The sequence below is a fragment of the Genypterus blacodes genome, unplaced genomic scaffold (genome assembly GCF_046128005.1).
Source record: "Genypterus blacodes isolate CSIRO-AG114 ecotype Tasmania unplaced genomic scaffold, CSIRO-AGI_Gbla_v1 ptg000057l_1, whole genome shotgun sequence".
NCBI lineage: Eukaryota > Metazoa > Chordata > Actinopteri > Ophidiiformes > Ophidiidae > Genypterus > Genypterus blacodes.
Genome location: NW_027466869.1, coordinates 1,354,499 through 1,378,916, shown reverse-complemented (window position 1 = coordinate 1,378,916; position 24,418 = coordinate 1,354,499). Strand labels below are relative to the sequence as shown.

The following is a 24,418-nucleotide window of genomic DNA, read 5'->3' as shown; positions in this document are numbered from 1 at the left end:
AAATCGAAAGGCACACACTTGTCATGTTTGCAATTGTAACATTCCTCGCTCGACACATTTCTTTGATCAGTCAGATAGCTGACCCCCAAAAACCTGGAGTGAATTGATTCGTAATGTGTTTTTGAGTGCAGAAATTCCCCTTTGATGAGAGTCCCTTTTGAATTGCGTGGAAAAACCTCGTCTTTAGAAGTCATGTTCTATGCCTGCAAAGAGACTGAAAGGCCTTGGCACAACTGTCGTGTTCTTTTTGTTCCTTTATTATTGTTTCATGCAGTTATAGAAAACAGAGAACTTTTCCAATTTAGAATCAACAACATGAGACAGAAAGTCATGCAAGTAAAGCATTACCGCAAGAAAGCCAGAGATTGTTGTGAGTATAAACAGTTTCTTTACCTTTAAAACTTTAGCACCAGATTGAAGTGGTGTTGTCACATGAACTATAGCCAATACCAACATGAATTTGTTGCGCCAGAAAAAAGAGAGAAAATATTGCTAGTGCTCCATTCTCCAATCTTTCTGTCTCTCTGTAGTAAGCGTGGGAAAATGGCAGCTCCACTACCGCTCATGCATTTACCCCTACCAACACTTTTAATATTTCCTTTGCGCCACGGTTTTTGCCAGAACAGTGTCTTACCATCGAGCTCTTGAAAATAAATACACTCCTATCCCCGGTGTGTCCAGATTTCTCTCTCTACCCAAACACACCATCTCAGGGAGGCTTTGCACCCCAGCTCAGGCCCCTCTGGTCTAAACCGTAGCACTGCAGTACATACAGCATGACCCTAAAACGACCTTAAAAGTCAGAGGCTCACTGAAAGCTCATATTCACGCTTTGACAAATAAACGAGAACCGATGGGCTGCGGGTTTCTGTCATCTGTACTTTGTTCTGGTGTTTCGCCAGCAGATTTCTAAAATGTGCTGTTAAATCTGCATCCAGCAAAGTAGCAGTAGGCTTTGAACCCATGTTGTTGAGGCGCATGTGCTATTGGCAGGCACATGAAAGACAGTGGATTCCCCCAAATCACAAAATCATTAATGTTTAATAAAGCGCTGAACTAAATTGAGCCATTTTGAATAAACCACCCAGACTTTAAATTTGACGTAACTATGTGAAGTGTTGATGTGATCAGATTGGTCAGCTAGTTAATGATGCACACGTCCTTCAGAATAAATATTTTTTCGAACTATTGCAGGATAAAATAATATTAAAAGATGAAGCAGCCACAGTGAGGAAAGTTTGGCAAAGTCAAACCTCCAACTGAGCAATGTTTAATATTTCACAGTGGCAGAAATGGAGAACCACCCTTCTTGATCAGACAAAGTTAAATAATCATTTTATTCATCAATAATGTTAACAATAATTCATAGCCCAGAAATAATAATAATATATAGTATTGATTTAAAATGTTCTTTAATACAGAATCATCTGGGCTAATAAAAGTGTGTGTGTGTGTGTGTGTGTGTGTGTGTGTGTGTGTGTGTGTGTGTGTGTGTGTGTGTGTGTGTGTGTGTGTGTGTGTGTGTGTGTGTGTGTGTGTGTGTGTGTGTGTATTGGTCAGTTGTGCTGCTGACACAGTAGATAGACTTGTGAACATCTAGACGTTTGTATAACTCTTGACTGTGAGTGTGTGTTGAATTGATGTTGAGCTTGTTATTGTTCTAGAACAACTCCCCCAGGACAGTGGGGAGACGGCAACCACACAGCTGAGACCACTCCCACTAGTCTAGTGTGTGTGTGTGTGTGTGTGTGTGTCTGCATGTGTGTGTGGGGTTGCCAAGACAAATAACGGTAGGCATAATGGGCACCCTTCGCCAGCTGAACCAATTCTCTCTCTCTCTCGCTCTCGCTCTCTCTTGCTCTCTTTCCCTCTCTCTCTCACTCTTGCTCTCTCTCTCTCTCTCTCTCTCTCTCTCTTTCCCTCTCTGTCTTTCTGTTTAGTGTCTTTTCAAACACACGCACACAGGCTGGAACAGTTTTGCCTGAGAAGGATTTGCTTTGCTCGGCTTTGTTGTGACTCATTCTGTTTTGGTTCTTTGACGTGAACTGCAGCTGTACTTCTGTTTTTACAATACTTCATTAAATCTTTATTTGTATGTGCTGCAGTCAGCAAATTCACCTAAAGGGCTTGACTGCTGTGTTTTTCTGTAAAAGGATAAGGTGTACTAGGGTGCATTTATTTACCACTGATCGGTGTGATGAACATTAAACTGTGTAGATACGCATGTTTGCACCAGATTATGTTGACCTTTTGCTTAATTTGGTTTTGATGTTGGACGTCACACTATGTTTATATTCACTCAATGATCATTTGTCTATGCTGCGATACTGCTGTTCTCGAGTGTACATGACATGTTGCCTAATCACAGTCTGAGGCGAGTCCTCCTGTTGAGAAAATTCAGAGTTGGTTTACCCCAACTAAGACTAAATCAACTTAATATGGCAAAAACTACACTGCGGCTCGACACAAACGGCATTAGGTAGCTTAATGGTCTGGTCAGTCGGACCACTCCACCATTATCTTTGACAAGTATCCGTAAATTGAGTTCTTCTTTGATATTCAGTCTAGGCAGTTCTATCAATTGAACATTAGCACTAAGCAAATTCTAATACTAACACTCCCAGTGAGAATCATTGCTGTCTGGGAAAGTGTCATTTCCATTATGGGCCTGTCTATTGCCAGCAGGGGGAGTTGAATATGTTGAGGAAAAATGGGAGACAACCATTGAAGCTACCAGACACTTTGAAAAGACTAAAGGATTATTGCGTTTTTATGATGTATCATTTTGATCTGTTCTTCAATGTTGCCATAGTTAGGCCTACATAGGGTCTCTCTCTCTATACAGCCAAGAAATATGCCTGTGATCAAGATCTGTATAAATGAATAAATTTACCTCTCTCCTGCTCTCTCTGCCTTGCCAGATGACCCGTCAGAAGCAGATCTGTGGTTGCTCAACAGCTGCACCGTGAAAAACCCGGCAGAAGACCACTTCAGAAACTCAATCAAGTACTGAAAACACACAACATACACAGTCACACACACATGCAAACACTCTCCCTGGCGCTGCCTTCTCTCATTTTATGTGGATGTGCAAAGCGCCTTTACATTTTTCATGAGGCCTAAACATGAACCCTGCATATTTAAAAAGTTGCAAGCGGCAGAGTTCTCTTGACATTGGTCCTGGAACATCATTATTTCATAAATCAGTTTTCCTTGAGCTGTTTACCTCAGGCAAGCAAAATTTAGTGTGAAATTGTTGTAATTCTCGACATTTTCTTTTTGCCAAAATTAGTTTACGTCTTGAATATAGATGCCATAATGTTTTCAGCCACACGCCGGCTTCCGCTGTCATCTGTCCATAGGTCCCTCATTCTACTCCTACGGACGCACGCTCACCCACACAGATTCTCATTTGCATAAAAACAGACACATTAAGTTAGAAACTGTTTAGCATTTTGATTATTCTTCCTTCATCAGGGGGCGTGCACACCTGGTGGGCGTGAGCATTTGTTGGAGAGTAGCGTTGACTGTGTGGGTAAAATCATGATGAATTGAAATGAACATATTGTCAACAAGAATTCACATATACATTTTTTAAACTTTCCCCTACTGTCAATGTTTATAATATTCTTTCCACCTCCTATATGTAAATTGGTACGGACACAACAGGTGCATGAAGTTACGGAATACAGAATAAGTGGAGCCTTATTATGCAGATTGGACCGATGTGAGAATTTTTAAGGATGCTTTTAATCTGAGTTCTAAAATTGTTTACGACTACCAGCACTTCCATTAGAAGTGGGTTATTGTGTTTTGAAACCCAAATGGTCTCTGCGGCGATTTATGAATTTCCCCATGACATTCCTAACTACATGCTGTCCTCCACATGACACACAATTTGATCTTTCATTATTTCAGTTCAGTAGCTAACCAAAGTGAACGTGTGCTCGGGCTGTTTTGCGTTTCATTCTGGGTCAGAGCTTTAAATAATAAATTTGTGTAAATTTGGACAGCTCAGACGACCCCCCACCTCCGCTTCCCGTCCACACATCTGCAGCCGGACACTTGTCTGACATGGCTGAATTGGCTAATTTGATGCCTTTTAGCTGGTTGGATCTAAATGTTGATTTGCATTTTTTTTTTGGTAAATGGGTGAAGGAGCAATTTGTCATCTGTCACAATTTTCAATTTGAATGTCTGAGTGAGTCATCAAAATGGAAATCACATAAGGACGGGCTACAGTTGACCAGTTCTCACTTGGTCACTACATCAGTGTAACTTCCCTGTTTCTTCCTCACTCGTCCTGTCATTCCTACTTTCTCTGTCTTTGTGTCATTCTAGGTTTCATACAATGACTTTTTTCTTTAGAATTTGCAACATAATAACACACTTGAAGACTTTGCACACGTCCTCTCTCTCAATGCCAGAGTTTTTCTTTGACAAGAAATCACCCTGGTGTAATGCTAATGCAATTAAAGTTCTATTCACTGGCGAGGATACACACAAGCACACATGGACATGTTGTGCGTGTGTTCACACACGCAGGAGGACAATTTTTGTGCCTTTCATCACTCGCTGCTCGCATGATGGATGCACTAAATGAGGGGGTACAGGACGGGGAAGTATGAACATGGCCACTTATATCACAAAAAAAATTATCCTCTTTATTTTGCTCTGGCTTCTTGTCACATGATCGACAGAGTGAAACAACTAGAGAAGGGGGCGGCGAAAGAAGAGAGTCGGGCACACAAAGCATCAGCTCTTAGTTCAAGGCCTCCAAATGTTCCGAAATACTGTTAACAAACAAGGTTGGGTTGCAAGTTTCAGACACATTGGATGAATTGGTGCAGCTGGTGCTGATCTCCTGAAATGGTGCAATTAATAAAAAATAATTGAGCCGCTGTGGGTCGCACATGTAGACCTTCCCCACGGTGAACACTGTGACTTGTCCAACACAGGTGTACCTAATGACATTAATAATGGCCGGCTCCGGTGCCACGGTCCCGGTGTTGTGTGCTGTGGCTCCCTCGCACAACTAAATGGACTGGGCGCCATCGTTAATGTTGTTTGTTACACCTGTGCTGTTCCCGCTATGATAAGTCAAAATGTCTGCCGCGAGAAAGACCTATCGGCTTTAAGCTGCAGACACCGTAAATCTTTTTCACAGCTGAACATGATATTGTTTCTTTCGGCTCCAGCAGCTTCCAGACAAACCAAATCTAATTTACCTGACATGTAGCTCCTCGACAGCAAAGTCTGAGGCTTTCTTATAGGTAAGGAAATTTATTTATTTACAGTAATTAGCTAGTTTTGCTCGTTTTAAAAAGTCAGTTTTTGATCTCATGAATGTGCACACAATATCTGAGACTGTACTTAACGCAGTTAAAGAAATCTCTAGGCTTGACAGCACGTTCAAAGTCTTAAATGTAACCTTTAATATCCCTGTCATACATCTCTGTAGAACCTTTTAAGTGAGATTAATGACTCTTTATCATATTACATATCAACATTGTGATGTATCTCACATTCTCCGTGAAGCCTCTTGGTTTGTTTGCCACTCGGATTCAGCTGTCACAGGCTTTAACGTATGAGAGAGTCTATTAAACTCTATGCTGCGCTCCTCTGCTTTCTTGGTTTAACACAGCTTTAGCAAAGGAATCTGACAGCAGCAAGACCGTTACGCTTTGTCAGAGCATAAAGGTCGCGTTCCAGCAGACCTTATATTTCTCTATAGGGAGGTGGATGAAGTCAAATGATTTACGTGAATCTGTGAGCACGAGGAACAGCCTGTATGCTCACACTGTCCAGTATGACTGCGTGGGATAAAGAGTTGTATTTGAGCATGTGTGCGTGTGTGAACTTGGAGGTGGAGGGGGGATTCTTCTGTGTGTGTGTGCATTCGTTTGGATTCATGTATTTGAGAAGCACTCACAAGCAGGTACAGATATTGTGAGCATGCAGCCGGTAAATGTTGGCGGTCGTTTTGTACACACATACACACACGCACACACATTTCCATTCTGAGCATTTATATTGGCTATAATGGCCACAGTGAGCTCGTGTTTCCTTCCCTTTTTTGGTTTTTCATGAAAGTTCAGCAAGCTCACGGCTCTCGGCTGACACGGATCGATCCTAGGACTGTTTCAATTGTTTAAGAATTTTTCCCGACTGAAGTTGGCTCCTTGCTTATTTCATAAGTGAGATGAGATCCCTTTCAGCTTTTTTTCTTTTTAAGTGATGGTGTCCTCTGCCCTGCTGTGCATCACGAGCTCACTCAGCAGCGTAAAATGCAAATAGAGCAGCCTCCGAATGCTAAAAAGTCAATTAGTATGGATATTTGTCCATGCGTGTGTGTGTGTTTGTGTGTGTGTTTGAAATGCCTAAATCTATAGCGTAATTCGATGTCGGGGACCTCTCAAATCAATGAACGCAGAATGCATTAAAGAAACAGTTGCTCAACAGCATGTAATTAAACTGCTCCGCTTTTGTGGGTATGTGTGTGTTGCGTTTCTCTTCTTGGCTGTCTCTAGTAATTTGTATGATCAAGGGAATGTATGCTTAACGAATTAGAAACCCAAGTTAGAGTTCTGTACTTCTGTTTTCGAAATGCACTAATTCCCACACTATATTTACATCCATTTCAATATGATGTTAATATTCATGAGCAAGCACAAGAAACAAAAAAATCATCAATGTTAATTGAAAAGGGACACACAAGACACAGATTGCACTCTTGGAGTAAGTCCAGGGTGTGTGTGTGTGCGTTGTGATTGTTGTGTGTATTTATGCTGAAGCAGATGTGTGGTGAATATGTATAACGGCCCCTGGCTGTAGGACAGTCCAATGTTTGCTGTGGGATCAGCAGAGGTTTGTTAGCAGATTTAAGTCCGTAGAATGTTGTGATTGCCGCGCTGGCAAAACCTAAAAACCAGCAGAGCTAATTTAACTGCTCACCCAATAGGCTGGAATTAATGAAGACTCTCTTTTAAATGGCGCAACATCTTCAGCTCTGCAACAATCCAGTTGGCAAGTTGTGTTGTAAGCAAAACCCTAAGTCCCTTAATCCCAAACTTTGAGGTGTAGTTAATAACCTGACTACACACACTGACAAACTAACAAACCTTTGTATGTTACAAACCATTCTACCCCTACTGGTTCCAAAATTGAACTGTTGTTGTAGCGCCACCACCAGCTCATCTGATTGGCCTAAGTAGTGAGTGCACATGTCTGCCAAGTTTGGTTGCCATAGAAAAATTCATTCATGAGATGAAGAAGAATGAGACAGGCACACAAATTGGCAGCCAATTATATCAAAACTGTAAAGAATATCAAAAACAAATGGTTCAAAAAGGTTGAGGCCAAAACATAAAAATTATAATGACAGGGCCACCATCAGGCCGGCTGGATCCAAAATGTAAGGGGTTCTTCTCTGGATGGTTTCCAACCTGCCCGCCCAAGTTTGATTGAAACCCGGCAATAACTTTTGTAGATATCCTGCAAAAAATATCATTCATTGGTGCTTGATTAGTTTTTCATTACATTTACACATCTTAACATGTGAGGGCCACATTTCAATTTAGATTATTTGTGTTTTTACGGCGAGACCACTATAGTCAGCTGATAATTACATTTAAATTACAGCTCATTACAGTCCTTCAAATGGATAGATTTATCATATTTATTTATCCTTTATCTATGCAATTAACAGGATCCTAGGACCTTGAAGGCTGAAATGTATATGAATATGCATTATTGCCTCAGGCTGTTACATCTTCTGATTTCGTAAGAAGTCAACTGACATGGGGCAAGTGATTTTTATGTCACTGATATCTGACCACATATTTACTAGAGGCAAAGGTCATGCTTGGTAAATAAAATCATTATTGTGAAAATCCACCCTAAAACATAATTTGCATATGTCGCTCCAAGCAGGATTATCTGTGCACAGAAATGGCTTGTATGAAAATTATGGAAACCAGAGAAATGTGTGGAGTCTTCTCTTTCAACTGCTCTATTAATTGTGAGTGCTCAAAATGTATGGAAATGTTTTTTGTTGTTAAAAAAAACCTGACACACTCCAAGGGACTAACATTAAGGTCAGAAATCAAACAATCTGAAATTAGAAGTGACCTCTGGATTAATTTATCTTCATAAACTAATTGACATGTCCAGATATTAAACAAAGTAGTTTTATTCCCTTTTAATCTGATTTCTTTATAACAAACACTGTACCATCAAATGACAATGATACAAGAAACTGTTGCCCTCTAAATTCACTGTATGATTGCTTACATGCTTACCAACAGCATTTCTCTTTTGTGTTGGATCAAATGGGAAGGTAAAAGCAAGTCTTCATAAAGCAGAGCACCTGCTGTTATTTATGTTAGGTTAGCTCTAATCTAAGAACGTTAAGGTGATGTGATCCATAATGATGCGAGTCAAAACGAACTTTCTTTTCCATTGTTGAAACCAAAGTAAGCTCTGTGATGCAAGTTCGTTATAGTTCAAGCTTTGCTGCATCCAGTTACCACAAACAAGTTAATAGTACCCAAAGCAACCAGATTCCATCATCCGTCACTGATCGTGTAATGTCCCAGCAATTTGCTATTTGCATTCCATGCTAAACAGCAGAATTGCAGCCCCCAGTGAAATAAATACTTAACATTTTAAGTTATTTATCTGCTGTCAGGCTGGATTGTGATTCTTAAGTTTCATTTTAACCCTCAGAAAACTGGGTCAGACTAATATTGAGGCTCACACACAGATCTAGTTTTTGAAGCTTGTTTATTAGATAAGGTAATGAGAGCTGGAGCATTGGAATGGATGAATGTAATGTGATGAAAGGCTCATGTTTTCCTCCCTGTTCCTCACCAACTGACTGTTTTTGGCTTCTATCAGCTTTAAAAGACTTTGTGTAAGTCCCCCTCTTTCCTCAGCAGGTGTGGAGCATAGAATACAAATGTAACATTCGATGTGTTAGCTTGGAGATTGTTATAATATTATATTATAACCTTTGGAACAGAGGATGGAAATATTGTAATAAGCCATTATTGAGTACTGCTCAGGCATCAGTGTTCACTGGGATCATGAAATATTTCAGACCTGTCTGTTTCATAAGTACTGTTTAACAAAGTAATATATACAATATGGCAGGCAAACTTGGAATTATTTCATTCTTTTTTCTCGGCTTACATATTTGGACAATAAATGTCTTACTTTGTTATTTTCCTTGGATTGTGTTGTCCTTTGGAAAGTTTTAGTGCATATTAAATCCTCTCTCTGTCTCTCTCACTTTCTCTCTCCCTCTCTCACCCACCAACACTTATTGCCTGTAGATACAGTCGCAGGGTGCCAATGATGCACATTAATAAAGAGCCAGCAGACCTGTGAGGCAGGCAATGTTGTAATTGCTTCAGACAGGTTCTGTATCCGAGCCAATGCCCAGTCATCTCTCAGCTTATTTGGTTAAGGCATATAATACTACTTTCCATTTTGCGTCGTATTTGCATTTGTATTTATTTATTTTTTACATATAATAGTTATGCCCTTGTGTGCGTGTTTCTGTTCTGCCCACCTCGATGAATTTTCCTCACAAACAACCCGTCACATCCACTGTATGATCTGACCTTACATGTAAGGCTCAACACAGTTAAAGTGTGTTTGTGTATTTATGTCCCTGGGTGTGTGTGTATGTGCATGCATGTGTATCTATCTATATATGTATGAGAAAGTGTGGGAATGGGAGGACTTGAGCATTTGTACATGCATCTGAATGCATGTACAAAGTGTGTGTGTGTGTGTGTGTGTGTTTGTGCGCGTGTGTGTGTTTGCTATTAATGATATACATTGAAAAACATCTACCTATAACTATTTGTTGAAGCACAAATTAATTTTATTTTTGTACATATAAATCATAAATATTTCTCAAATAATACCCAGAAAAACGGAAAACCTGCAGAAAAACAAACAGGTTCTACGTTCGATTAGTGGTACCGTAAGGAATGGCCCGTATATTCACAGTCTGTTGTGTTTTTATGAACCATGTAGGGTTCCACTTCACAGCAATCACAAATAGCAGCCACCTTTAATCTGATCTGGCGGTTGTGCCCCTCAGGCACCCCAGTGGGCCCAGCCATTTTTTGCTGATCCCCGATTGTGGGATTAAGCAATAAGAAGACAAGTTAATGTAGGATTATAGATAGAGGGGCGACCTTTCACCCCTTTATTTTGCAGGTTGAAGGCTTTCCGACGTTGAATCCAAAGTTAAATTCACCCTGTTCTATAAGACTTGAGTTTGGTGGAGGGGCTTTAAACAATCTCTTATCCCTATTGCAGGGCTGAGCGATATGTTGGCCATTTCAGCTTCTTTTTGAATGTGTCTAAGATAACAGTAAAATAAGGGGCATATAAGGAAAGTGAAAGTGGAAAAGTCGGGTCACCACCTCAGGAATGGTATTGTAGCGGTGTGTCTAGTTAATTTGACAGCAGCAAAATAATCTCAAGTCAGATATGAATTAAAACCTTTTTTAGATCCATATTTCTCCAACATGGGATGCCATCCTGTAGTTATAAATGAGGGCTTTATGTTTTTATCTTGCATTAAGTTCTCTTATGTGAGCATAATTTCCTTGTTATCATTTATTCCTTTAAATTTTAAGTTCTCATATAGTTTGGATTGGCCATCTCCCCTTGTGCTCAGGTCAATACATGAACATTGTCTTTCTTTCCCTTTTGTTTTCCTCAGCATTTTATTTATGAGCTTCTTCAGACCTTTCTCTACCGTATGTGGTTGAGAGTGATGGGGAATACAGGAAAAAGAACATCAGCTTTCCATGGAACCAGAGGGTTTCAAATGCTCTATAAGTGTTTTCTCGCCTTCAGGTCATATCAGTCTCAATATTGTGAGCGCTTTAAAGGAGTGATGGGGAGCTAAATCCCTCAGTAAGGGGTTTGACAGACTTGTCATGCGATTCTTATCCCCTACTGGAGTAACTGATGTCTTACTATGGTGATGGTTCTCATGCTGGAGTCTAACAGATGAAAGTGGAGGGAGCATGCTTTACATTTCAAAAGAATCTAGACATCATTCGTATGTGTAACATCTTCTGCAAGTGTGCATTGCAGTTATACAATGTAATGTTATTCAAGACAGCAGCAGGCCATAGTTAGTGTTGTTGTTATAATGCCCTGCAATATTGAAAGATGTAGAGGTTGGTTCAGCCACGAACACGCATGACAGGCGTCGTAAATTACCATTGAGTTGAAGGAGCGCCTCGCTGACACAGTCACTATGTTTACATGCACTCAATACTCCGAGTGTTTGTCCTTACTGCCATTAAAGGGGAAATGCGGTTATGCTATAAACATGCACAGAATCAACAGGAGTTCATGGCTCTCTGAATAAACAGGAGTGTGGGATTTCGCAGCACGAGGCGACTCTGCCCATTGAAGAAATGCATGCTGAGTTAGAGCGATTGGTTGTTGCACCCGCTGAGCACACAGGAGTGCAACTATGCCCCCCACTAGTGAAGAGTTAACACTTGAAACAGAACCCCTGCAAATCATAGCACCCTCACCCAGCTAAACGAGCCTTGATGATTCTTGTATAATAATTCTGCATTGAGAAACATGTACATGTACTGACCCCTATAACAACCGAGCAGCAAACAGCACACCTAGGTTATTGACAGAACATTGTCTTAATCACATTTGTCACGCAGAACATTGGGATCTGTTAATTAAAACTAATGTCCCATCATTCAAGCAACGTGCGTCATAACAGTACATCAAGTACAGTACAATCCGCCGCCAGTTTCCTGCCAGGCACTAGTATGTAACCAGATCGTATATGGGCTGAAATTCTGATGGGGACAATCACAAGGAATTGGAGATCGAGGGGGAAGGCAAAGGATGAAGGGCGGAGGACGACAGGAGAGCAATATTGAGAGACGGTGTCAGTTGTCAGCTGCAGTGAGGAAATGGGGAGATATATGGCGATCCGAGGTTGCAACGCAGTATTGTTTTTTATTTGGCTTATATATTGCGTTTTCCTGGGAGGGAGCTGAACATTAGTGAATGATGACGGTTGTAATGCTCATTATGTTGTTTGATAAATCTGCAACGACCTCTGGGAAGGGTCGTTCGAAGAGGTCACAGGGTCACCGCAGAGGCTTTGGAGGTCGTGCTCTGCTCAGCTGGTGATGAATCACCTGGCTGTGTCTGGGGCTTTGCGTGTTTGTGTGTGTGTGTAGTCCATGGATTCATTGATCAGGGGGACAAGCTGTATAGTCCATATGTCATCATCTGTGTATGAAGCCATACAGGGATTGCTTCCATTTGGCTTTGTTTGTTGTTTTTGTTTGGTTTGGTTGTGGATATAAAGATGATGCACTGAATTTGTTTTGCTGATGTATGAATTTATGTTTTTGGTGTTCATATTAAGGTCTTTGGTAAATTTGCTCCTTTTGTAATTTGAATGCAGTATTTGTGGCTTAGAAGTCATCTAGTCCTGCGTTATAAAACAATGATGTGTTTGTTTCTTTCATTAACTCCAGTTAGAGCTTCATAGTGCTGACAGAATATGAGCAGAGGAAAGTGGGCGTTACTGATCAATAACATGAAAGGCTCCATTTGTTATGAAGTATTTCCCATGATGACCCCCTGTGTGTGTGTGTGGCTGTGTGTGTGCATTTCCCCTTCAGGCACGTGGGAGGCCAGACTTTCGCCTCTCAGGATCCTTATTGCCACTTTTGTGACAGGAAAGAAATGAAGGCACACACACACACACATGCTTGAGATTGATTAAATGAAGAAATTCCCACCTCATCGCTTTTGCTCCTGCTTTCTTTCACTTCACTGTTTTTGGTCAGCATTGAGGTGAGAATATTAGAAATATACTGATGAAAAAAAGCATTGCGTGCATTTTCTTTAGATGTGTTTTGGTGAATGTAAGTTGTCCAGCAAATAAACAGCAAAAATTTGCAGCAACCTATGGCAATCTTCCTCAAGTTTGAATGTTAAAACAGAGCGAGGGAGTGGAGCAGATGTGTCGTACAAGTTTGTTAGGCCAGTGGGCGAAGAAATCAATTTCCTGCTCCAAGCCGGGGCATCACTGATCCCACACAATTGGCTATATAGAATAAGAGAAGAACACTGTGCTGATGGAAAACAGAGCTCGGAAATGACAGGTGGAGGGGTGAAGGAGCAAAACGGGAAATCAAGAGGAAGAGTCATTCAGGCACTTTGGCCTGCACTCTTACTTAATGATAATTCTATACCGTGCTTTATGGTTCCAGTCAGAAATATGTTCGGAACAAACTCTGATCTGGGACACTTAGGCAATGCAAACAAACTTTACTATAATACCAGTGAAAATAAAGCCAGAAAAGGCAGGTTATAGAGTTTGGCTGGGTTTATAAATTGTTGGAACAGCTTTCTGTGGTTAGTTGTTAAAAGCAAATTTCCTGCAGCACTTATGACCTCAATGCGTTATTGTCCAGTTTTGTGGCAATAAAGTACCTTAGAATAAACAAATGGATGAACGGAAAGAAAAGTAAATGGGCGGCAAAACCGAATGAAGGGAAGGAGAGAAGAGAGGGGAAAAAGGGATAGAATATAGGAGTAAACAAGAGTCTCCCTCCCCAATTAATGAAAGCAGAGGATTCACCAGAGTCATTTCTATTCCATTTTAATTGAGTTTAGTTATTTGAGGCTCCTAACGTATTTGTCTTTTGGGAGCAGTTAGAGAGGCAGGGAGGAGCAAAGCGTGGCAGAGCGGTAGACTCTGATGTGTTTTCCTGTGCGATGGTTATCTCCTGCAGGTAATTTTTCTCTCAGCAGGTGATGACAGGCTTTTACAAGGTCACACCATTAAACCCCTCTTTCTCTTCCACTTCCTTCCTCTCGTCTCCCCTCTCCACTTGACGCTTGCTCTCAAACACTCGGCAGCTCTCTCGTCTCCTGTCTTTCTGCCTTTCACCTTCATGTTCCCACCTGTTCCCAGGTGCCGGTGTGTCCAGTAAAATCCTGAAAGCGCTAGAAAGTTTGTTATTATTATTAGATCACAAAAAAAATCCCCTTTGATCTTCTAAATAATTCCTCTTGTGTGTGTGTCTTAGCTTATCAGGTGTGTAACATGCCGCTTATTTGTCCTGGTTTGTTTCTATTTCTATGTAGAGATTTACTGCATTTATACTTACTTGGTAATTTGCCAATGTGCCCATCTGTAAGTACCCATTGCTGATTTCAGTATTAAATATGTCTTTATTTGTAGAGACAAAGCACAAATGGCTATTAACAGTTTTAATTAAACACAACTTTATGATTGTGATTCAGAGGCACAAACCTGCTGTCAGAGGCTGTAAAGCGACGACTGCGTCTTGTTGCTACAAAACCCACGTCTATCAATTTAAAGCAGTTATTTGGAGGCCTTATACATAATTCACTATTACCCGATTCACAAGAGGCCTGGGTCTCTCATTAGCACCTCGTTAAGGCTTACATCACTACACGGGGGTGGGGAAGGGTTGGGGGATGGAGAGTTAGACGGAGTGAGAAACGATGGGGAGGGAAAGAAGTAAGATGAGGAGATAAAAGGATGTAACGGGTAGAAAGCTTAAAGACGGCATATTTAAATGTGACAGAACAATGATTGATGAAATAAGTGTTCATTATTACAAAAGATTACACATATCTACTGTATATATCATGTGTGGGTGTGTGTGTGTATGTGAGACGACCCCCTAGTCCTTCGAGGGGGTGAATTAATGCATAGTTATCAATTAAGTCGCTATAGAAACCTTATCATGCTCTTATTTTATTCAGATATACCTGTTGCTTTATGTCATGCGCCTTTAACAGAGCTTGGTGGTAAATTTTGTTTACTCAATCCTTTCTCTCCCCCAAAATCGGACTCCATCTTTACAAAGCGGTACAGAGACATGATTTTGTTCACACAGCTACATCCTATACCTTTAATGCATCTAAAATGATTTGGGTTCAAAACTTAATGCTGTAAGTTTTGGTTGCCATGTACTTGAAAACAAAGTTGGGTGTACTTGAAAATTTGTCTAAAAAGAAAGAGGATTTTCTGTTCCTTAACTCCCCAATTGTCGTAATGAGAGCAATAAAACACAGAGCGACACACACACACACACACACACACACACACACACACACACACACACACACACACACACACACACACACACACACATACAGTGGCCCACAAACTGACATATGTTGAAGTTATGTGAATGGTGAATGCGGTTTGTGGGTCTTTCTAGTTTGATGTTTCTGACTGGGGAAATGTCAGAGTGAGATGTAGCTGGTTTTGACAGATGGCATATGGGGAGTACAGCTCTGACCCTCGCTTCACCTGTGTACACACACACACACATGCACGCACACAGCCCGTCGCAGTTTATCTCTCTCTTTCTGTATCTGTCTTTCTCTCCATTTCAGTTCAGTCAAACTCCTTCATTGTCAGGAAAAATCGGAACATTGTCAAAGCTCTGTTTCTCTGCAGACGTGCCGCCTGCCGCTCCGCTTCTAACTCACAACCTTCATGTTCAGACTGGTTCAGCACTGAAAGAATGGAGACCATAACGCACACTGATTCAGTGAGCCTGAGAGACCGATTGACTCAGGTGGCAGGTGTGTGTGTGTGTGTTTCTGCGTGCATGAGTGAAAACAAGCATACCAGCTGCTGTTGTGCCAGCCACTGTCTTTAGTTACACACAGAGGGATTTAGAACTGAACCATACCCTGTGACACTGAAACATTATCAGCCTGGATCTATTCACTAACAGACAAATGCACTGTGTGTACATGGACACATACACACACACACTATGTACATGTTCACCATGTAACCACATACAGTTTGCCCACAAAGAGTAGAAAGGTTTTATATTTTCAATACGCTCTTTTACATAACCTAATCATATCTTACTCAACGAAAAGAGGGAGGCCAACGGCAGGGAAAAAGGCGTGTGTGTGTGTGTGTGAGCGCCTGCATGATTTGGTGTTTGCTAAAGGAGTACCTGTAAGCCTCGGCATTTCCCTATTGAGTTGCAGTCTTTTTTTTTGAGCTAACGATCCCAGAGGCTTTTTTCAGTTGGTGTTAGTGAAATAACCACTGACCTGGAAATTGCTGAGCTACTGAGATGCTGCACGTCACACAAAACGACATCCTCCATCTCTCTCCCTCTTTCTCTCTCTCTCTCCCTCCCCACCTTTAGGGTGACTCGTGACAGCGGAATCGTCTGAGAAATTTAAGTAGTATCCACTACACGCGTTGGTGCTCGCTTTGAGACCTTTCCTTTGCGTGTGTGTGTCACATCCAGCTTCTATATCTTTAAGTATACAGGCGTGTATGATATACATGAAGTCATGCAAGATGACAGTCAGGAACTTTTGACCTTTGCTGACCTTATGCTCAAACCTCCAGGGTTTTTTTCAAAGAAGTGCACATAGTGTTGGTGGGAAAAAGGGGTTGGGGGTGATAGGAGGAGGAATGAAGTATGGGCGACAGTGTAAGGGTTGATGAATTTTGAGAAAGAGAAAGATGGAAGTAAATGGAGGAGGTGAGGTACATATGTCTGTAATTTGGTGTATGCATGTCTGCATACATGTGTTGGATCCATCTGGAGTATCCATGTTTGCTTGTGTAATAGTTGCCTTGAAGCCTTGAAGATGTAGCGTTGTACATTTACATTTAGGAGAACCGGTTTCTAATTTTACCGAGCCAGCAGATGGACTGCACGCTACAACAGAGCCAGGGCGTAACTTCACCAAACCCTATCTGGAGTGACACCAGCCCAAGGCCTGTGACTTGGCTATAGGTACAATTTTGCGCAAAGGATGATGGATGCATAGAAACGCACGCAGCGAGATGCCAACCTCTGTAAAGCGTGTGGTGAGTGGGCCGGTGCCCTGGAGCACCCGGGGGCCCCTCTTAACCTCTGAGGTGCTGTGAATAGACAGATAGCTGGATATGGAGGGAAGGAATCTTGCTAGGGGGCGGATCAGGCCACATGTGGCATATAGGCTACTGTACGTTCCCTGGCTGCCTGAATATCACTGCTACTTGCCAGTGACTTGTGATTGAGCCGTGGTGCGTGTTTATGCGTGCGTGTTTTCATGTCAGATAAGGCACCTCAGTTCATTCCGCGTTTGCCTTTAAGCTTATCTCATTATACACTTTGTTTATAAACTTCATCCACTTCATCCTTCATTCACTTCATACAACGATGAGCGATGCAGAGGGCTGTTGGGCTTCTATCATCAAAATTTTAACAATATATGATGTAATATTTTAGTTTGTTTTAAGGTTTTATTATTGTTTTTTGTTACTAATGTATCAGGAACGCGACAGAAATGAATTTTAATCATAGGAAACAGAGTAAAATATGCATAGAAATGCAGCCTGTGAAAGACCTAATGTACCTTTTTTGTTTGCATGTCTGCTCACATAAACGCCGATATATAACATGCAATATACACATTTCTGATCGATTTAAGCTTTGTACCTCTCAGCTATTCACAACTCATTGCTGTGTTTCTAGTGATCTCTAAGCTACTCTGCATAGTCGAGGTCGAGCCACTCGAGGCGATGCTCTCGCAAGCTGGTGTCTGCAAGTGAAGAGAAGTGTGAGGCATCAACCACACTAGTTTGGATACTTCAGAAAACTCGGCTTCGGTGTGAAACTGGTCTTCAAGCGTGAGCGGCGGGACATGGGAGGGTAGAGAGAAAGAGGAAATTGGTTTTGTATCTGTTTATTTCTGCGCAATGACAACTTTTCACTTTGGTTGAGATTTGATTTTGAAAATATGATTTTTGTTTTAGTCTGCAGCAGCCAGTTCGGAACTTGAACAAGGATGATTGTGTCTCTGTTTACCCTCTCTCTAAGCTTCTAATTGTGTCTTTCCTCTGTTTATTTTCACAGTATGGACACTCTGCCTATTAGGATGCAGACACGAAAAACACCAAATTAGCCAGAGACTATTTTACATCTGTTTATTATGAAGCTAAACCATTTCAGTGTTTATGCCCCTCATTACTGTCTCTCTCAGCATTACATATAACCGACTTCCAACTGGGCCTTGATTAGCTTTCAAAAACAAAACAAAAAGCACTGGATAATGACAGTCTTTAAGCGGGATACAGTGGGATTACAACAAAAATACAATGATGAAGCAGATGTGGACTATTTCATAGCAGTATAATAGGTTTTCAAAGTATAAAATGTGAAATATCCTCCCACGGTTTGACTGAATGAGGGACGGGGCTAATTAGTGGATAAATCAAGTTAAGGCCAGTATAAAGCAGAGCCTAAGACAAATGTTAATAAGAGACATTTGTACACAGATTGCCTTAGTGTGTGCCTCAGACAACTTAGAACACATTAGTATCTAGATTTGTAACAACATAATTTGTCACACATTTAGCAATGCTTTACAGGGCAGATCAGCTGACCCGTCCCTGATTCTGCCGGAGTTCTGCAGATGTAAATGAATACTGAGCATGAACCTGGTGTCAACATCACAATTAAATGCAGACACACTCAGAGGGGGAAAAAAGGCTGCATTTACACATTTAAAAGACATGCATATTATACATTTAGTGTTCCAAACGAGAAGAATTGATATCACATAAATGTCACCCGAGTATTCAAATGTAACAAATTGTCTTGTTTTTGCGTTGGGAGGAGCTGAATCTTTATTGAACACAATCCTCACTGATGTATTGTATAGGGTGCAACATATGCAATGCAACATAAGTCCTATGTATTCATGCCAGCAGAGCAACAGAAGCCAAATGTATTTTCAAACCACCACCTCGTTCTATAAAGCCCCCCCCTTTTTTTTTTAATGAAATCAACCTTGCCTTGAACCTCCATTTTAATTGCTGTCGACTCAGATGAGAAGAGTGGCTGTGGAAGCGGGGGGGGGGGGGCTTTTTAAACATTCCATAAATTAATTTTCAACAAGTTGTGTGTGTGGGGGGGTTGTGTCTTACATCGCAATTTTATCATACAGTTTGCTTTGTGCAGGCTGAATCCAGCGCTTTTTAAAGGTATGTTGTTTAGAATAAATAAGCCGTCGTGCTTAAATGAGGAGTCCTTTTAGAGGGACTGATGAGCCGCCGTGGAGCCACTTCAGCCTGCATGGGGGAAAAGACATCAGCCAGGGAAATTAACAGGCTCAATAGATGCTTAGACTTTGTAGCCCCATAATGAGACTCCTGCAGTCCCCTAACACAAGTACAGTACATGTACTCACATATCTGCCTGCCACAAATAACACGCAGCACACGGGCTTACATGAATGTGTGTACAACATATACATGCCGGTGAATACCAACGAGACAAGTGTAAAGACACATACACACATACCTGTTATTCCTACTTTTGATTAAATATGGTATTGTATTGTATAGGGTGCAACATATGCAATGCAACATAAGTCCTATGTATTCATGCCAGCAGAGCAACAGAAGCCAAATGTATTTTCAAACCACCACCTCGTTTTATAAAGCCGGCAGGCAGTGGCTCAGTGGTTAGAGCTTCCGCTTGGGAACCGGAGGGTTGCCGGTTCGAGCCCCTGCCGAGGCGCCCCTGAGCAAGGCACCGAACCCTCAATTGCTCCCCCCTCTGCGAAGGGTGGTAATGTAATGTAAGTCGCTTTGGATAAAAGCGTCTGCCAAATGATCGTAATGTAATGTAATGTAATGTAATGCATTTAAGTGTCTGATAGCTACGGTTTACTGGCTTTGATATATCCACTATTGAAAGTTTCTCTAAGATGTGGCATGTTTGGAATGTCCACGCTCATGGCAAGGGAGGGTTTAACAAAAATTTTGCAACGTCTGAATTGCTTAATAACAGTGTGCACTTCTCATTTTGAAAGCATTCATGGGTTAGCAAGGGAATGTAAGCACGGCTGGAGGAGGAAGTACGTAGGTCTATGTGAAGAAAGGGAACAAAAATCATAAGTGAGAGAGAAAACCCTACACATTTCCACTGCTCATCACACATCATTGTGTGAAGTAACTGACAATTTCTCACATTTACAGAAATCGTCTTTGTTAGTTGCTAATTGTGTCCGATTCAGGCTCTCAGTCAGAAAATGTGGTTTCAGACCCTATCAGACAATATGACAGCTTTTTTATCTCAAACATATATCACATTTGAAGTTGTTAGCCACTTCTTTGACTTATTGCCAAAGAGTTTTGTTGGTAGCTTTAATTCTCTCTGGGTTAGTTTTGTTTGTATGGTGAGGTCTGTAAGGAAACAATTCTGTCTACAATATGTGGATTTTTAAAGTTTGAGTTATTTTTTTACCATTACTTAAGTCTGTCACATAAAGAGCTTGAATTTCTTTCTTACTGCTCGTGCATGTAAACATTTAAATCACATTTGTGCCTTTAATTGTAGTAAGGACAAATACTCCAGAGTATTAAGTGCATGTCAACACAGTGACTGATCAAATCACTTTTGAGAGGTTTTTATAATGGATGCACAATTTGCAGGGTTATGTTTCAACAGGTTACAGTTCAATATTTTAATGCTCTCAAATAAAAAGACCTTCACTTGTTGGAACAGTGATGTCATAATTGTATCCTTGTATTAGGTGGAAGTAATTAAAAAGGAAAACAGCTTATTTAAAAAGATTGTTGACTCAGTCCAGGTCAGTGAGCATGAGCCATTCCACTTTTCCAAGCTCTTGCTTGTAATAATTTATGACCTCAAACCAATCATGATTGTTTATGCTTGGACTAATTTTTGCGCGAATTCATTCAACCAAGAGTGTCTTTTTACCTCTGTCATCTGAGCAGTGACTTCCCCTTGTGTCTGCGTCGGGATCAGAATAATTGCACAGATGCACACACAGAAGAACACTTTGCGTAAACACCAACACACACACACACATACATTTTCAGGTTGATACACACAGAGGTCTCATGGGAAGTGGCATCGACTGAATGATAAATGTCTTGTTTGCCCCATGACCTGAGTCTGAGGCTAGAGCTGCCACTGTAATACAAATATGGGTAAGACTATGAAGCTGCTGTCATTCCAAACATGGGCCACACACACTCTTAAAAACAGACAAGAAAATGTTGTCCTTGAATGTATGAAAAAGATCCTGTTTTGCATCACAGAACCCCAAAATCTGCTACACTTAATTTCAAACCGCAATGGTTGATTCAAAGGATTAATCTCCTCTAAGAAACTATCTACGCTTCGTGGGAAAACTGTGCAAGGTTACATGGTGAACATAGTGTGTGTGTGTGTGTGTGTGTGTGTGTGTGTGTGTGTGTGTGTGTGTGTGTGTGTGTGTGTGTGTGTGTGTGTGTGTGTGTGTGTGTGTGTGTGTGTGTGTGTGTGTGTGTGTCGTCTTTATCAGCAGTTGTGTCACCACAATGAGCCTCGGGCTGTGGGGTCTGTCCCATTGTGTTATCCCTTCACCTCTGGTGGAGAAAACAAGACTTTGCATCAGAAATGGGACTTGTGGGACTCTTCAGCATTCAGCTTCTCTGGTCCCTTCTTGCCTCTCTCCTTTTTCAGTCAAGTGCTCATTTTTAATGCAATTCCCTGTGTACAAGTGTGTCCATATGTTTGTGTGTGCCTGTTCTACCGCTCCTGCTTTTTTCCCTGTCTCTTTTTTATTAGCATTTTCTCCATTATAAACCATTCAGGCGGTGAATACAACTCATTTACCGTAATGCAATATTTATCACACGTTCAACTCATTTTTACAAGACAGATGTCATCCATTTCACAGCATTGCGCAGGTGTGCGGTGCATTTCTTTAAAGGCCATTATGTGAAAGCCTTGCATTTCCTTTGACTTGTCTTTACTAGACCCTTGTTGACAATTGGGCCGCATCCCATCTCTGATAACCCCAGAGGCCACGTGAACTAGCTATAAACTAGCCATGTTATGGGTGCATTGATTGGTCAACAGATTGCCTGTATCTTGTAAAACGCAGCTCAAATGTGAATGCCTTTATTAACCACGCTAGTGGTAAATAAGGGGGAAAAAAGACCCTTTTCCCTTTTGTGTATTTATATTTCCACCGGATTTAGGTCATATTTTTGATTGTGTAAACCAAGATCACTGGGATCTTTCTGTCGCCATTAAAGCTTTAAAAATGCAGATTGAAAACCAATTTATCAACAGGCATCTATCTGGCGTTTGCAACTCGTCTTAGGTGCCCAGGCTGTCTAATCTGTATTACCTTTAATATAGTTTACTACAACTCACTTATATAGTCTGGCTTTCATGTAGTTATCTTGTATTGATTGAGTTTGACCTTCGTTTTGTGGTTGAAAATTGTCTTGCTTTTATTCCTAATTTGTTTTCAATGCTTTTACTTTCAACTCTGTGTTGTGTTCCTCTCTCACACAGATAACATGCACATTAAAAGTCATATTAGGTAAAAAATATATATACATATATATTTTTTTTTTGTTGACTTACATGGATCAATATGATTATTTATTATTACTAATTAATTTTCTTTATTCAAATGCCATATAAACTCTGTAATCAGATTGAATTTGGCATAAATCGATGTTCTCTGGGTAACGGACCTAGATTGAGAATCTGTTTACTCAAGCATGTAATCCATCAGTTTACAACTGGTGTAAGCATTCTCTGCATGCATTCTGTCACCTGGTGGGTTTTTCCACAAATGCTGAATGAACAGCTGGACAGCCGACACAATTCTACTCACTCCATCCATGTGTATGGCTTAATACAGCTATATTGCCCTTATTACAGTACAGTAAAGAAATTGGAAAGTGTGCATGTAAATGTACTGAATGTCTGTGTGTGTGCGTGCGTGTTTGCCTGTGCATATCTGTGTGTGTGTGACAGCGGACGATCTCGGGGGGGGATTCTGCAGCTTTACCTCTCAAACCCCTCTCTCATCCCTCAATCACAATCCTCCTTCACAGCCTTGGCGCTGTCATTCTCCCCCTTCATTTCGTTTTGAGTGCTGTTGTCATCCTTCCTCTCCCTCTCCTCAACTGGCGATGAAGATGCACGGTTTGCCTTCCCCTTTGTTTCACTCATCACACTGCACACTGTCAGTTTCGTATATGCACACTTGAAAACGGTATTCTGCTCTACCTCAGTTTAAATGCTGATAAAGATGTGAGCTTCAGATTTTGAATTCTCTTCTGTCTCCTCTCTCTCTGAGGACTCTCCATCTTCTATCTTCATTTCTTTTGTCAAGACTCAACACATACTTTTGACTTACAATACCGGAAGCTTACTTTACTCATTGTACTTTCACCTTGACTTGCTGTTAACCGCAGTCATTTTCCCGAGTTACGCTTTTTTTCTTTTTCTTTTTTCTTCCTTCTGTTTTCTTTCTTCTTCAGTTTGAAGAGCAAATCACTAAAAGAGGTGATTTGTAACTCTTACATTACATTTCCATCAAACACACCACCCACTAATTGGGTCTTAAATTTGATCAAAATTCAGTAGTGGTTATACTCAATTCACTCATCACACTTTTGTTTCGAGTCTAAAAAGCGGCAAATAACTCACTGAATATTAGTGGAAGTGGAGAGGAATGCTATTCAAACTGACGGTATACACTGTGACGGATAAGACTTAAGGACCTTGCCTCACTGTCTCTTCCTCTCTGTCATCTTCGTCCCTGCTTCCTGAATTCTTTATCCATCAGCTTTCCCTCTCGTTTTACTCTCACCTCTGTCTTCTTTATCCATTTCTACATGTCCTTTTGACAACTTTTTCTGTCAATCGCTGTCAGTCATATCGCTCTCCCTCTCCTCTCTCTTCTGATTTAGGTGAGATTGTCTGTAGTCAGATCCCGTAGGCCTAGAGTGAGCTGATGGTTTATTTATTTTGGTTATATGATGATGTATGTTTATTTTGGGAAGCTTCTTTCCAGGATACCTTGCACAAGAGCCACCGCATCCTCAATCAGAATAAAAAAGTGTGTTTCCTTGACATTAATTCAATCTATCACCGCTTCTGTAGTAACTAACCGAATCAAGCATGTGAAAAGATTAAAACTTAAATAGACATAAAACATAATCCATGTAGGCTTATTGGATTGTAAGTAAGTATTGTGTTGTAATCTAACATGTACAGAAGCACACACACACATGCACACACACAAGACAGCGTCTTAATTACTGAGGCTTGATGGGTACTTAACCTTGCCCCGTGCTACTTATGCTAATATGGAGAGGTCATGAGTGTGCTGATTGGCTGGCTCACTGTCAACTCGGCCAGAAACAACTGTCGGGAGTGCAGACAAGAAGAGGAGGAGGAGGAGAAGGAGAGTAGAATGAGCAGCAAGGACAGCAGGGAAATGGGAAACAGAAAACACTAGAAAGGCGCGGCCGAGTTAGAGTACAGAGTGAAAGGAATCG

At 41.0% G+C, this 24,418-nt stretch overlaps 1 protein-coding gene across 2 annotated transcripts in view; it reads left to right on the top strand.

Annotated features, from left to right (window-relative positions):
* cdkal1 (CDK5 regulatory subunit associated protein 1-like 1) overlaps window positions 1–24,418 on the top strand; it is a 202,724-nt gene that overhangs the window by 26,944 nt on the left and 151,362 nt on the right. For both annotated transcript variants that reach the window (XR_012963802.1, XM_076152699.1), the window contains exon 4: window positions 2,922–3,006. Coding sequence is in view for 1 of the 2 variants with exons in the window: in XM_076152699.1 (XP_076008814.1) it covers window positions 2,922–3,006 (85 nt within the window). In the remaining variant the exon portion in view is untranslated. The remainder of the gene's footprint in view (window positions 1–2,921; window positions 3,007–24,418) is intronic.